Below are 16,396 nucleotides of genomic sequence, written 5' to 3' on the forward strand. Positions count from 1 at the left end.
TCCTCGACATGCGTTTGGAACCTCAGCCCCGCTGTGACGTCACGGCACGGTTGCCACGGGAATACCGGGGTACTTGACGGCTGTCGTGAAAGGACGGGACTAGAGCGCTGTGGAAGGAGGGGAGAGCTCAGGCCCTGCCCCTCCCGGGGCACTAACTCTCCGCCCCTCCCCCTCCGTATCGCTCGCAGCCAGAGGAGCTGGTGCTGCCGCTGTTTGCTATGTAAGGGGCCTGGTGCGGGCGGATCCGGAGGCCGCTGTCCGCCTCTTGAGAGCGGGAGGCTCCGACTGCCGGGCCGGGGCGTCCGGCGGGATGTTCTCCAAGAAGCCGCACGGGGATGTGCGGAAATCCACGCAGAAGGTGCTGGACACCCGCAAGGACCCGCTCACCCGCCTCAAGCACCTGCGCGTCCTCATCGGTGAGGCCCAGGGTTGGTGCCCGGGCGTGGGGAGCCAGTGGGGCCCAGGCGGGGCTGGGGAGGGGAAGCAAGAAGGGTCCAGGTGGGGGCCGGACGGGGGAAGATGTCCACGTCGGCGCAGGGGGCGGGGGCAGTGAGAGGGGTCCTGCTCTCGGGGACAGAGGAAGAGGTCAGTCCAGTCTGGGGTGTGGTACAGTGTGACTTGTGCTCGGGGCCTGGGTTTGTGAGCTCCACCTGAGGTGGGCTTCTTGGCCCAGGCTACTGGTTTAGAAAGGTGCAAAACTTTGAGCCCTGCGCTGTCCCACTGCATGGCTGAGGGGCAGAGAGGAGGGGGAGGATGGGCGGTGTCACCTATAGGGGCGGGTGAATTCTCCCTCAAAGAGAGAAGGGCAGGCCTGGAATCTTAAACCAAATTTATTTGTTGGTAATGGCACGTCAGACAGTCTACACCAGGGATGGGCAATAACTTTTTGATGGGGAGGCTGCTCCAAGATTTTGGTAAGTGGTAAAGGGCTGCACTCAGCTATAGAGGGAGTGTGGGTTCTGGGATTGAGGTTGGGTGCCAAAGGGAGTTTGGGGTAGGGGACTGATATGAAGGGGAGAGTTTGAGGGCTGAGAGAGAGTTTGGGTGAAGGGAATTGGGTTGCATGGTTCAGGAGGGCGTATGAGTGCTGGAGAGGATTTTAGCTTGGAGAAGGTTGTAAGAAAGGTACAGGATTTAGGAGGGAGTTGTGACCTGGGGGAAGGGAGGTGCAGAGGGTTTGGGTGATGGCCTGGGGGAGGGAATTGGGGTGCAGGATAGAGATGTAAAATCCTGTTTTATTAGCTAACTGGTTAAATGTTCAGTTTGACCGGTTAACTGATTAAATGTGGGTGGGCAGGCTGGAGTGGTGGGCAGGGAGTTGTTCCAGCTCTTGCATTGCCCCATAAGGGTGATGCTTACTAGTTAACCATTCACATTCTTAGGGCAGGATTGGGTATGGATGCAGGAGAGGATTCTGGCTTGGGGTAGGGTTGTAGGAGGAAGTGCAATGTCTGGGAGGGAGTTGTGACCTGGGGAAGGGGCGGTGCAGAGGCTCGGGGGGGGGGAGGGAGGTGCCAAGTCCAGGCTCTGGCTGAGAGGCATTTACCTAGGTCAGCAGGTTCCTTGTGAAAGAAATATGTGCTAAATCTATGTATATTGTAATAGAGATGTTAAATTTAGATTAAGTTCACAGTTCAAAGCAGAAGCCCCGCAGGGAGCACAGGGCCAGCGAGGGACTGGCCCTGAGCTCCCTGTGGCACCTGAGCCTTTGAGCCCTGAACTCCCTGTGGCACCTGAGCCTTGTACATTTCAAAATGCCAACATGGCTCTTGTACATTTCAAAAGCAGAATCGCAGCATAAGCAGCGCCAGTGGAGACTGCTTTAGTTTCTCTTAAGCTGGCTCCTCCCTGTACTGGCTCCTATTCCCCTGCCTTGCTCATAGAGGCAGCTAGGGTGGGATGGGGGAGAAGCTAATTGGATAGTTGACTAGTCACTTACATTCCTATACTGTACTGTAACATTGTTTGATATCTTTGCATAAAAACTGCTAATGAACTTTAATGGCATTTGTATCCCCTCTTATCCATTTTACATGAATGCTTGTATTAGGAACTTTTGTTTGTAAGTATTTTCATGATAACAGCATCACAAATATGTGCTGAAATGGATTCAGGTGCATATTTATGCTGGACATGTTCATGTGACCATCCTTGGGTTTGGGAGTCATTCAGTTGTGGAGTGGAATCAGCACTAAGCAGTAGCTTAGTACACAGAGTGAATGATAGTAGTTATTGTGGCGATAATTTGTTGGAGGTCAGTAGATTTAAATAACAAATACATTTGTAAAAATTCAAGTCTGTTCAAGGATACTTGGAGAACAGAAAAAGTGATTACATTCACTGCAAACAGCTGTGTCCTGTTTTTCCATCCTGAAATACACTAGTTGTAATTATCGTGGCTGTCACTTTCTCTACATATGTTTATAGCTGGGTTAAAAAGAATGACCTTGATATATCTGCATTTCTTAGTTTTTGGGTAGAAATCAGTGCTCCCAACTATTCATATTTTGTGAGTTTATAAATTTCTTGTCCTTATAGTTCAAAACTACCAAGTAAAATAGTTGTTATTGGTTCTTGTTTCTCTAGATCGGGGTGGGTAATAAGAGCTGCGGTTCACCAGGGTTAGTTCCCTGGTGGGACACTGCCACTATATTTACCTGCACCTCCGCAGGTACAAGCGATGGCAGCTCCCGTTGACCGGCAACAGCCAACAGGAGCTGTGATCCCTAGTACCTGTGGAGGTGCAGGTAAATATGGTGGTGTGGGGGTCCACCAAGGGCTAACCCTCGTGGACCAACTCCAGCATGGAGGCTGGTATTTGCCCAATGCTGCTCTAGATGCCAATGTATGGTACAGCTGTTAACATGTGAGAGTGTCCACAATAGGGATGTAAATGGTTAACCAGCTAACTGGTAAGCATCCCAGCGTGCTGCGGGCAGGGGGCACTCCAGACCAGCACCCAACCCATGGTAGTGGAAGGGGGCATGGTGGGCGGGGGGACTGCTCCAGCCTAGCCAGGCTGATGCAGCCTGCTCCCCCCACCCATACCTGCTTAAGTGGTTAGCCAATTAAACGTTATATTTAACCAGTTAACTGATGAAACAGGATTTTACATCCTTAGTCCACAGTCCCCTAACTTACAGTTTATAGGAGTTGTTATTGCAGTGTCTCAAATGAAGATATTATGTCCTTGTAATAAGGTGTTCCATCCCACCCCAGCAGTAAGAGAAGTCCTCTTCCCCCATCCTTGAAATCATTGAGCTGTTCTTACCTGTTTATCCTTGGATCATTTATGGCTTGTGTTATACAAAATATGTATATACTTCATTTTCTCCAGTGTTTGGAGAAATCTGCTCTAAGAATCTGCCTCACAAAGGAACAATATAAAATTCTGAATTTAGATTACTTGGTTACTTTTAGTGTATGTTACTTTGTTTGGTTTGTACATTCAGTACGTATTTCGCCCCCTCAGTCAGATGTGGTTGATGAGGAATAAGAACTGCAGCTCTAGTAAAAACATCATAGCATCAAGCTAATAGTCTTTATTTAATCTGAGGTTTTATGCAACAACTATAAAACGGATTACATCTGTTGAGACATGTTTTCCTGTGACTCCTTCCCCACCCCCACTGCAGTTCCTGTCTGTTCTTCTGCCACAGTCTTAGAGTACAGTTCAGTGCATGTCTATGTAGAAAAAAGCAGATTCGCTGGGTGTGACTCTATGTCCCATCCTTTCTTTTTTGCCATATTCTGGCTACAGAATTGTGCTGCCTTCTAGATGTGCTTTCCTACAAAACCGAGTTGGAAAAATGACAGGTCTTACTCTGGATGACTGTCTTGGCACCTCCCTCGTGTACACTTGACAACAAGAGAAATGGATTGTTGATTATAATTAGGGATGTTAAATTTAGATTAAGTAATCGAGTAGTTGATGGGATTTCCATTGACTAGTCAATTAGTCTATAAGAGCGAGAAGCCTCCGCCTTTGAACTATAACAAGAACCCTGGGCTCTTGCTACAGTTCAAAAGTGGAAGCCCTGTAGGGACATGGGGCCAGCAGGGAACTGGCCCCATGCTCCCTGTGGTGTCTTAGTGGGGTTCTTGTACATTTCAAAAGGAAGCCCCACAGGGAGCACAGGGCCAGCAGGGGAGTCCCCGCTTGCACCATTTCCCACTGTGTCCCTACCTCCTCTGATCCACGTGGAGATAGTGCTAGGGAGAACCAGCTTTTAAGCTGGCTCCCCCCAGCACTGGCTCCTGCTTCCCCACTCCTTGCTGCCTCTCTCTGATAGAGGCAACAAGGGGGGAAAGTGACTAGTTGCATCACTAGTTGCTTACATCCCTAATTGTAATCCTATATACTGTAAGGGTTATCCCTTGATTCCCTGCATAGTGTGCATGTATCACGTTTTTTAGGGAATCAAGGGATAAACCTTACAGAATATAGGATTACAATTAGGGATGTAAGCAACTAGTGATGCAACTAGTTACTTTCCCCCCTTGTTGCCTCTGACAGGTGCAGAAGTCAGTCTTCACAAAGGGAGGAAGCAAAACAGAGCAGAGACAGGGGGAAATCTTTCCCTAGAGATTACACTGGAGTTATTGGGATGGCTCCTATGGAGCATATGGCAGAGTGCCCACTACTTCAGCAGTGTTGAATACTCTCAGAAGATGGTAAACAAGAAGATGCTTCACTGCTCAGAAGAAAAGGGACAGCTCCTGGTTATCCCTGTCTATTGCTAGCAATCATCTGAAACTGACAGCAATATTTTTAAATTTGATCCTTCAGACCAATCATGAAAGGAGGTGGAAAAGGAATAAGGTGAAAAGAAATAAGGTGAGGAGAGGGTGTCCTTTCCCAGTGTAATCTTTGGGGAAAGATTTCCCTAGTCTCTGTCTCTGCTTCCTCCCTTTGTGAAGACTGACTTCTGCACCCGTCAGATCACTTCTTTCCCCAGCCCTTGCATATCAGCAAATAGTAGGGAAATTCTCCTTTTTCTACAGTTTTACACCCATCAGAGAAGATAAGTGTTTACCTCCTTTTGTAAACTTAAAACTCCTTTAATGCAGTCTGACAGCGGGCAATGATTTTTGATGAGGAGCTTCCTACCTGCCATGCCCTCACATGCCACTCAAAGCAGCCAGCTGAGGGGGTGGGAGGGAAGCAGCATGTGCATTTGTGTGTCTCCCACCATGGGGGAGAGGGACTTCATGAGCTGTCTGACACAGAAATCAGCCAATAGGACCTGTGAAGATTGTGCTGTGATGGAGAGGAGGAGCTCTGTACACTACCCCTCAAGGGGCATGTGCTATGCAGAGGCACGCATGCACACTAGCACCAGCAGCTGGCCCTTTGAGTGGCATGTGGGGGCACAGAAAGCAGCAGAGGCAGTGTGCTGACACGGGTCAGAAGCTGGCTAAGAAATAGAAAACAGTAGGTTTTTATTACTATCAGTGTTTTATATATTTAATAGCAAGGGAGACATGCAGTGAGGTGTCAAATCATGTAGAGGACATAATATTGTTTAAAAGTTTCAGAGAGGTAGCCAAGTTAATCTTTGAAGTGCTATCAGATTTTGGTTGTTTAAGTCTTTCCTGTTCCAGGCTAACAAAATATATTGATGGTATGACACATGAAATGTATTGTTGACAAATGCAAAGTAAAGACATTGGAGGGAATTATCTGAATTACTTTTATAGCTCAGTTGGTTCTAAAGTAACTGCATCATCTTGAGAATGGCCTTGGCATCATTGTGGATAGCTCAATTAAGACTTGTGCTCAATGTATAGTAACAATAAAAATGCAAACAGTGTTAAGGATGCACAAAAAATAGGATGAAGACAAATATGGAAAATATGCCATTATAAGTAATGATGTGTCTTCATATATAATACAGAGTTCAGTGCAGTAACCCCCATTGCGCAAAAAAAACCCCCATAATATAAGGAAGATTAAAATTATTCAGATCTGGAAAATCTCTTCTGGAAAATCTCTTATGAAGACACGTTAAAATAATTGAGACTGTGGATTTCAGAGAGGGCATATAAATACCCTGGATGTACAGTAAAACTCCAATAGTCTGGCATCCAATAATCCGACTCTCCTGATAGTCCAGCATCAAAATGGCAAGAGCCTAGTGAGTGAGCTTCGGCAAAAAATGAGTCAAAAGGTAACAGCGGCAGCAGCTGAACTGAGCAGAAAGGTTCCATCTTATGCTGGGTCTAGGACCTGCCCCTGCTGTGGCTCTGCATTTAAATTGTTTTAGGAGCAGGGCAGGTGGGCAGCCCAGTTCAGTTCCAGCTTGCGCTGAGTCTGGGAGATCAGACTCTTCTCCCAGACAGGGGTTGCTGCCACCTTGCACTGTTGCCTCTGTATCCTGGGCTCTTGTATGTTTTGAAAGCAGGGAACAAGGGACTGGGAGTGTGTATGTGTGACTGCTTGAGTCCCCCATTCTCCCTCTGCTCCTACAGCCCTTCTGCTTTTGTTACATCTCAAAGGCAGAAGTACGTCCAGTTCCCCGCTGCCCCTCTGGCCTGCACCCGAGATGGTGCTGGGGGGAAACCAACTTTTAAGCTGGCTCCCCTAAGCACCATCTCCTGCTATCCCCTTTTGCTACCTCTCTCTGATAGACTGCAAGGGGTGGGGAAGCGACAAGTTGAGTTGACTATCTGATAAACATATGCTTATCAGACAGTTGACTAGTCACTTGAATCCCTGTACTGTACTCCCTCAAATTTTTGTATTGTCCATTTTCTGTGTGGAATTAATTAAATATACATTGGTGTACATTGGGTCCTTTAGGAACATTTTTGTGTATTCTGGCCTTGATACTTTTAAATAACTTGATGCAAAAATAGATCTGTTGTTTTTTCCCCCCATTCCAAAGTAAAAATGTAATAAAACAAGACCACCTTAATAACTGCTAATGCAAACCAAAGTTATTTCTTATGTTGTGTTTGTAACTATGCTCTACAATTGAGTTTACTGATGTAAAATTTTAAATTGTTGGAGAACTCAAGGATCTTCAGTCATAGCAGTTCTGTTTGTTTGTTTTGAGTTACCTATAGCTATCTGCAGGGCTCGCCGAACTGCGGCGAGCCCCGCTTGCCAGCTGCGCTGTCTGGGGATCTGCGCATGCGCAGATGACCCGAACCAGGCTCTTCCGGGTTGCAATCTACACGTCACGGGCAAGTAGATTGCATTATTAGCCAGTGCTCAAAATTTGTAGAGAGGAAAAAGTAATCCTGTCGCACCTTAGAGACTAACAAACATAGTATTCGTGAGCAACACCCACTTCTTGAGATGAGAAAATCAGTCTGTACCCTCCAGGTAGATGAAATGTATGTTGGACACCCAGTTTGACTGGTATCTTGTTCAGTATTTCTCAGGTGCTTAGGTGTGGATAGGTCAAATCAGAAGGTCTCTTAATTAAATAAAAAGCTGTTTGAACATGTCAGTTACAAAATTTCAAAAGAACAAATATCTGTTCACTTTACATTGTAAAATGGTGCTTTATATCTCAGTCTTGCAAACTATAGCAACTGAAAGTTAATGATTCACCAAGAAAAGGTGATGGGGGTAGGAACTATTGCAAAGAGAAGCACTCTGGAATTTTTGTTGTAGGGATGATAGGCCATGAAGCTTTAGCTAGGTCTTTAAACACACACAGAAAATGATGCAAGTTTAAGTAGCATTAGCTGCTGTACCTAATCATAGGCCATGTTGCTGCTGTTATTCTTGGGCTCATGTAAAGGAATTGCCTTCCAGTTAAAGCAGTGGTTCCCAAACTTTTTGGCATCACACCCCCTTTTTGATTTCTGTGAGAGCCTCACCCCTGCCCCTTCCCCCCGCCCCCCCATTTGCAGCAAAACTTGTTGAGTTAAAAAAAAAAAGGAACTGACTGGGCCCCAAAAACAAAAAATAGCAGCACAACTTAGGGGTGGGAGTGGCTAGGTTGCCTCATGGCCTTCCCCTGGAATTTCTTCACACACCCCTGGGGGGCACATCCCCAAGTTTGGGAACCCATGAGTTAAAGGTATCTGGACTAGGTTAAGTTTTGGCCTTGACTTGTAAGCCCCCTGTTTTAAACCTTTGACCATATCCCTGACCCTGTTTTTCATCATTTGTCCTCCATAATCTGAGTCCTGGGTCCAGTGGTCCCTATCGCAAGGCTGAAGGAGGGCTTTTAGCTTGCGCCCACCCACTCCCTTGGATTAAGATAGATAAACAGCCGGCTTACAAGAGCTCTGTGTGAGGGAGGGCATTGTCAAAGTGAGTTTTGACAGATGAGTTTGTGCTTGAAAACAGTTTGGGATCAGATCAAAGGTACAGGCTAGTGATGTTTAAAATGCAATTACTTTCCTAGTCGAGTAGTTGATAGACTCTTTTATCGACTACTCAATTAGTCGAGGAGGGTAGTGCTCAGAGTGGCTTGCACCGGATCCCAGCATAACCTTCCTTGCTGCTGCTCTGCACTAAAAAAGGACAGGGAAGCTGGTGCATGAAATCCTGGGGCAGTCCCTGATCCTGTGAGTCTCCAATCAGTCCTCATGACCCTATCCCCCTCTTTCCCATGCTGCTGCTCTGCATTGTAAAGGACAGATTAAGAGGGGGTCATGCTGAAGAATGAGAGACATGGGGCCCAGTGACTGTCCCAGTGACTTCGTGCACTAGCTTCCCTGTCATTTATAATGTAGAGTTGAGGAGGGAGGGAATGCGATTAGTCGATAGTGCTAACTTATAAGCTTCTGTTTCTCAGTTAGTCAATTAGTTGTTTATATCTCTAGTACAGGATAGGTAAAGGAGTAGTTTTGGCTTCTAGAGGCAGTCCTGGGTTTGTGTGGGCTGAATTTGTGACTTAAGACTTGCAAATAATGTATTAAGAACTTCTTAAAGTTGCCTCATATCTGTTTGGGCAACTGAAGAAGAGCTCTGTGTAAGTTCAAAAGCTTGTTTGTTTCACTGAAGTCTATACTAAAAATATTAAAATTCATTTATTTTAAATGAAAAATTCAGCAGTTACATGAAAGGATGTTAAGTATCGAGTAATTCACAAATCGAATAGTCGATGCATTTTTTATATCTATTATTTAGTTGATAGGGCAGCGCTGCCCCTTTGAAACACCGCAGTGGCATTTCAAAGGGGCAGCACAGCACAGCTGATCCCAGACTCCATGCAGCACTTCCCCTTTGAAATGCCACTATGGCATTTCAAAGTGGCAGTGCCGCACGTATTGGGACAGCTATGTACCTCAGTTTGGCAGTGCCCTTTGTTCAACAGGTGCTGTGAGTCTAACTGGTGGTTTACAGTGTTGTAATTTGCTGCATTCATGGGAGTCTTTTTTTTCACAACTCTGAGTGAAAAGTTGAAATGCAGTAAAGTGACTGTTTAGACATGGCTTTAAAACAAACAAACAAAAGTTTTTCTTCACTCAGCGCACACAGTCAACCTGTGGAACTCCTTGCCAGATGATGCGGTGAAGGCTAGAACTTTAACAGGATTTAAAAAAGAGCTAGATAGATTCATGAATGTTAGGTTTATCGACGACTATTAGCCAGAATGGGTAGGAATGGTGTCCCTAGCCTGTTTCTCTGGAGGTGGGTGACGGGGAGGAATCACATGAGGATTACCTGTTGTGATCCCTCCTTCTGGGGGCATCTGGTATTGGCCAGTATCGGCAGACAGGATACTGGACTAGATCAGTGTTTCTCAACCAGTGGTACAAGTACCCTTAGGGGTTCTTGAGAGAAGTCTGGGGGGGTATGTCAACATAAGTGAAATTTGGAGAAAACTGAATTTTTGTTTTAAGTTTTACAGTGCTTTATTATTTTTGTACTTTTTACACCCGAAAATTTCATTTCCCACCTGGCTATGAGTAAGTTGTTTAAACACATGTGTTGCAGTGGTAGAAAAAATTTTGTGTGTCTGAAAACTAGGTGGTTTTTAAATTTATACTTTATTAAAAAAAAAAAGGGAGGGGGGAATACTGGCTAGATGGACCTTTGGTCTGACCCAGTATGGCTGTTCTTATGTTTTTAGAGAGGTTGGTCCAATAAAAGAGGTTGTCTCACCCATCTTGTTTCCCTCTTCTCCCCCAACCACCAGCCTAATTTTTCATTAAATTTTGTAAGGTTCCAGTTTATATAGTTAGTGAGAACCTTAAAAATGGAATAAATGTAAACTAATATTCATTACTCCTTAGTCTGCTGGTAACCCGGAACAACTATGTTTGAGAGCTTTCAGATAATCTATTAATCTCAATAGAATGTTAAAATGTAAACCCAATGATGATGTTTATGTCAATGTTCACTATTTCACTGCTGTTCAGTTTAGCAAAAACATGTGCTTATTCAACAATATTTGGAATGTTGAAGGCTGAACATACCAGATGTCAAAACATCCAGCTGCTTTTCCCTGGCAGCTTTTATAAATCAGGAATTTTTCATACAAAAATCTGATTGCACACTGAAATAATTTGTGGCAGCATTAAAAATAATATAAAGAAACCAAAATGGATAATATTATATTGGAAGGACTGTTGCATAGATTTGGAACCGATGATGTGTCATTTAGATCTAATGTTCCACATAAGAAATAGACTACTCTATAGTATGCACTTTTGGGCTTGATCTAAAGTCTGTTGAAGTCTGAAGATGTGCATGGTGTGTTTTCCCATCCTAACTAAATCTTTAACAAAACCACCTTTTCCAAATATTTAGTTAGATGTTGGCGTACAATGAGAGTTTAAAAACCCTCCTGCCATTTTAACAATGAAGGGCTGGAAAACTCCTTACTGAATAACAGTGCCACCTTCCCCCTCTCATATTTGGTATAAACGGGCAGTAACGTAAGCAGTATGGGTTATCAGAAATTGTATCTTATTTTAACCTACTTTCTGTTAACTTTCTCAGTACCTCTAAGTTCTGAGAATTTTCTAATGATCTTCTCCAAATGATTAGTTCCTTTATTTAATTCAGAGAATGGTCACTTTAAAAATTGCTGCTCTGTGTAGTTTGCTGCCTTTCAGTAGGTAACAGTAAACAGATTACTTGAAGTCAGGAATAATTAAACATTTGCCTTGTTTAGATATATACAGGAATTTTGGACAGAAATATTTTCCTATTGATTGCACAGATCATCACAAACTACATTTCAGACTGCTAAGAGTTTGAAATCCCAATACTATAAAGTCTCAATAGAAAACTTACAAAAGGCTAGGTTCATAATTGCAAAGTGGTACTTGCCATTGGTGTCTTTGCATCCATGTGAGAGAGTATACTTTTTTGATGTTTTATAGTGTTGCCACATCCTTTCTGTTCACCCATAACTTTTTTGTTCTCTTTTAAATGAAACTAATGTTGAAAATTATTTAAACAGTAAAAAATCAAATGTTAAAGTAGCTATGGTTTGGTCTGTAAGCATATCATATAGTCTTGCGTATACAGCATTTGGTAGCGATAACAGCATCATTAAGCATAAATCCTAGTCCTGCATTGATTGTTTCAGCTTTACCTTGAATAAACTGTAATCATAGGGGAGATAACATTTGGTCTCGTGTTTTTTACAAAAAAAAAAATCTTTATTTATTTATTTTATTTATTGGTGAGGTATTTAATTTGAGTCCACTGTCCTATGCAGAGAATATTATTTCATTTTAAAATTACTACTACTTAATAGGTAATAAATTAATTTTGCTTTGTTGACTATAACAGACTAATAATTTTAAGTACAGTAATACAGGTGCACTTGCTGGTTTCTGATGACATTCTTTTTTTAAAACCCTTATACTCCGAATGGAGCATAGGTCATCTACAAGTCTCTTCCACTTCACTCTGTCTTGAGACAAAACTTCTAGCTGACTCCAGGAGTATCCCAGCTGTTGTCCTTCAATCTCAGTAAATCTTCTCCACGTTGTCTGAGGTCTTCCTCTTTTGTGTCTTCCTTGTGGGTTCCATGTGAGAGCTTGATGGACTATGCTGCATGATGGTTTTCTGAGAGTGTGGCCTACCCATCCCCACTTTCTTCTCTTGATTTGAACATCAAGTGGTTCTTGTCCTGCTCTGTTCCAAAACTCCTCATTTGTGACAGTCTTGCCGTTTGATGTGAAGGATGTACCTCAGGCATCTGTTTATGAATGTCTGTAGCTTGTGATTTGAAGACTTTAGTATGCCAGGTCTCACATCTGTACAAGAGCACACTCTTCACATTTGTGTTGAAAATTCGTAGTTTCATCTTCGCAGATATTATTTGTGAGCTCCATATGGGAAGTTAAGTCTTGAGTGCAGCTCTTGCTTTCCCTATCCTAGCACTGATATCCTTGTCTGTTCCTCCATCTTTGTACATAATACACTCCCCAAGTAGATGAACTGCTCCACATCTTCCAGGTAATCCCCTGATATAGTCTGTTAACATTTGTCTTATAAGTGTTGCCTGCACACACTGATTTTTGTATTCTATGTAGAAATTTGGGAAAAATAAAAAAATATCTGGAATTGTTTGTTTAAATGAAAAAGAAGCTCCCCAAGATCCTGATCTTACAAATAGGTGTGAGTGGACTCTTAAACCCATGGATACCTTTATTTATTGGGATGTTTTGTGGGTGTAATGAGCTGTCCATGTGGCTCTTTTCCTCAGGATTAGGTATACAGTAAAAATTTCCTTCACTTTTTTCTGCACTTTTGTTTCAGGGTTTCTGTGTTCAAGTTTCTGAAGCAACAAATCTCACTTTTAATTTATAAACTTACAATTTGTTACATAGAATATCAAATTTATTTTTTGTCATTTGTACTGCTAAGATTTTTTTCATAATAGAGTCCTGGAATTGATATCATGGATATAAAATCTCTTTAATATAGGTTGAGAGGAAGGACAGGCCAGTGGTCAAGTGGTAGTTTAGGATTTGCGATATCTGAATTCAGTTCCTTGCTTTGTCAGATTTCCTGTATAATCTTGGGAAGGTCATCTAACAAAACTTTTCAAAATTACCAGAAATTTTGTGGCTCCCCAAAGAACTGAGGTTCCCCATGGAATACTTGAAAAGGGGATGGGTACTTGTTTTCTGAAAACCTTGCTCTTCCGCTATCTGAAAATCAAATTAAGCCTTGGTTTTCATGTTTATGGGCCTCACTCAATTTCCCATCTGTAAAATGAGGATAATAAAGGACATCTGTATCTTATAGGTTTGTAGAAGGTAAATACATTTGAAATTTGTAAGGCAATCCGATACCATGAATAGTAGAGGCTGTATAAGTACCATTGGATATGTAGGTCACTGTCTTGAATGGAAGCTGTATCCTACATAGTGACCAGAATTTGTTGCCATTTCATGATCGGTAGTATGAGCGTAAGGGCTTGGTAATATCAGTGCATTTTCTAAAGACAAAGTATCTATAATGCACAAAGTTGTTATGAAAATTGCTATTTTGTTTACAGCATAGGAAAGAGACGGAATAGCCTATCCTCCTGCAGCAATAGGTAATCTCCGGAACTGACCCAGGTTTCTGTTCAGCTGCTCCTGACTGTGTGGTAGTGGTTCTGTGAATTGATGGTGATCTTTGATGTTCAGAGGGGTCAGTCCAAGAACCATACAAATAATGCATTAAAAAGCTAAATGAAATACAAATAAATCTTCAAATCACAGACAATCCTCTTTATAAAATATCTATTTTGCTAAGTCCACTTTAGACATAAATACAAATGAGGAGTGGGAAATTCAGTAAGCTAAACCGTATTTAACTGTGTTGGATGACATGGCTGGATCTTTCATTCTACTTACTGGGTAACTTTAATTTGAGGATGTAATCAACTTCAGAAATGCATGACATGCACACAGACCCCCCCCTCCCCCCACACACACACCCAGTTTAAAGTACACTCACTATATATGGTCATTTTAAACTTGATTCTGGCCTCTATCAAATATTTAGTAAATAAATAGATTTGAGGCATTTGACACCCATTCATGTGATCATGTAAAATTGCTTTACCTGCTAACAGTTGCCATTAATGGGTAATCACTGTCTTCCTTTTGTATCTCTATTAATAGGGCTTATGAAGTAATTGTATTTTTTAAAAAAAATTGGAGTTTTGTATTTTTGTGCATGAAGAAAATGTGTACTTTGGGATGTTTTTTTTTAAATACAGTATGCCTTTGTAATTTGATAATGGAGGGAAGCATTAGGAAAAGTTGCATATAGCATACTAATAACTGGATATTACAGGTTCTTTGCCAATTTTTCAGTTACAAGGTATTTGTTCAGAGTAAAGTATTCTGAAATTTTGAGATTCAGCAATTTGAAAAATATATTTCTAGAATTTATCTGCTAAACTACTGCATTCTTAAGTTTTATGCAATAGCAAGATGTTAGGTGAACTCTGTTTTCCTATTAAACACTGTTATTTGTAATGGCGAAAGTTAGCTTTTATGATGGAGCTATATTTGTACAGTGTAAGGTTTGGCCTTCCAGTCTCTTAATATAGAAGTATATTCTCTCCTTGTCCCTTGCTTCCTTCCCAGCTTCCAGCAAACTTTTCTGATGGAATAATATAGTGCCAGATCTATTTTGGGGGGTTTATTGACATTAGAGCATAGGTTACCAAGAAAACAAGGAATAGATTGGGTTGTGTTGGAAATACGTAGCAGCAGATAAAGGATAGAGATGGATTTGTAAACTAACTTTAGTTAATATTGAAGATGTTTCATTAGTCTCAATAACATACACTGCCTTCATTAAGAAACATACAGTTTTTTAAAATACTGAAGTGTCTAGAAATAAAGGTTGAAGGATTGAGCTTGTTTACGTTGCTGCATATCCTTTTCTTACTTATTGTCACCCTATTCCAGTGTTTTTCAACCTTTATTTTTTTTGAAAGGGGTATTTTGTTAGTGCCCCCCTCCCCCGCTCTAACCCAATGCACCCACTCATCCCCCAGAACCAGGCACACCTAGCTTCCCACCCCCCCGCCCCCCCGCTCTCACCCAATGACCCTCCTCTTCAGAGCCAGGCACTGGACATATGGTACCCCTACCTTTGAAGTGTTCACTACTGCCGCCAGGCCCTGCTTCGGCAGCTTGTCTGCAGGGACCAAGTGGCCTGCCAGTGCCGGGCTCGTTGCATGGGGCTGTGTGCTCCCACCTCAGCCTGGCGCCCCATAGTGTGGTCCCCGGGAGGAACTATCCCCTCCCTCCCCACTATGCCGGGGAGGGAGGTGTCCTTTGGAGCAAAGCTTATTGTGCCGCTTCACCACTTTTTAGATCTCTCCGCAGCGCCACGGGCAAGGGGCGATGGGCATGCATTGTACTAGCTGCTGGCGAGGATGGGGGTAATGCGCGTTTCCAGGTTCAGCCTCCCTCCCAGCTGGAGCACCCTGGGGAGGATGCTGGAGAGGAAACAAACTTGGAGAGGAGGCCGTGGAAGTAATTTTTTTTTTTTTCTCCACACCCAAACCTGACCCTAGGTCTCACCAGAGCTACCACCACTGCAGCCATGCACTTTTCCCACCAGTGCTGGGGCATGTGTGCAGAGCAGCTGTTAACGTCCAGGCGCATGGCTCCAAACATTCAATTTGACAGGCACGTGACGCTGCCCCCTCCCCGATCTCCTTTGCAGGGCAAAATCCCAGACATTTTTTGCCAAATTTCACTTGTGTTGATGTACCCCCAGATTCTCTTGCATACCCCTAAGTGGTTGAGAGAAACTGCCTTACTCAACTTTTCTCACCCACCCCATCTTTACCTCCTTAAAACTTCAAAGAAGGAGGAGGGATCAGGTATCAAAGTCCTGCAGAAAGTCATAGCTGGCAATTAATACCCAATATCTGTTCAGACTACAGAAAATAATTTGGTGGCCTTGGTGCAGTTTGTAATGGATATGTGTGCATGTCACCAAAATCTCCATCACAACTTTTAACTTTATGATGCCTTGGCAAAGGAAACAACAATTGAACTTTCATGAGACTGCACTGCTGTTGTGTTCCAAAGGAGATTATGCTCTCTTTCTGGTTGTTGTTAGATTGTATGTTCTAGGTTTTTGTCTACACTGGCAACATTTTTGAGATGAAGTGTCTTTTGTCAACAAAACTGCATGAACATTCACACTGCCACACAATTCTTATCATGAAAAATCTATTTTTGTTGACAAAAAACATCCAGCTCCCTGAGGGACTTTTTTTCTTTCCTTTCCTCATGTTGACATACATGCAAGGTAGACATCTTGAGGCATTTTATTACTGAATCTGGCCTTCAGGAAGTAGCCCAGTTTCCAATTAGCCTCTCTGTTCAGCAGTTTGAACTCCACTGCCCTGCAGCCAGGTGACCAACCGTATTCCGTACAAGCTCTGGAAAATTTAAATCCCATTTCCTGCTGCACCTGGATCCACCGGCCCCCTGTAGGCTG

At 43.0% G+C, this 16,396-nt stretch overlaps 1 protein-coding gene across 6 annotated transcripts in view; it reads left to right on the forward strand.

Annotated features, from left to right (window-relative positions):
• RALGAPA1 (Ral GTPase activating protein catalytic subunit alpha 1) overlaps nt 1-16,396 on the forward strand; it is a 236,491-nt gene continuing 220,095 nt past the window's right edge. For 2 of the 6 annotated variants that reach the window (XM_014570781.4, XM_014570783.4), the window contains exon 1: nt 1-416. In XM_014570781.4, coding sequence (XP_014426267.3) covers nt 311-416 — 106 coding nt within the window. In that variant the 5' untranslated portion in view covers nt 1-310. The remainder of the gene's footprint in view (nt 417-16,396) is intronic. The other 4 variants (XM_006117693.4, XM_025181956.3, XM_014570782.4 and 1 more) reach the window with 3 other exon arrangements.

The sequence above is a fragment of the Pelodiscus sinensis genome, chromosome 5 (assembly GCF_052426305.1).
Source record: "Pelodiscus sinensis isolate ZL-2025 chromosome 5, ASM5242630v1, whole genome shotgun sequence".
NCBI classification, from domain to species: Eukaryota; Metazoa; Chordata; order Testudines; family Trionychidae; genus Pelodiscus; species Pelodiscus sinensis.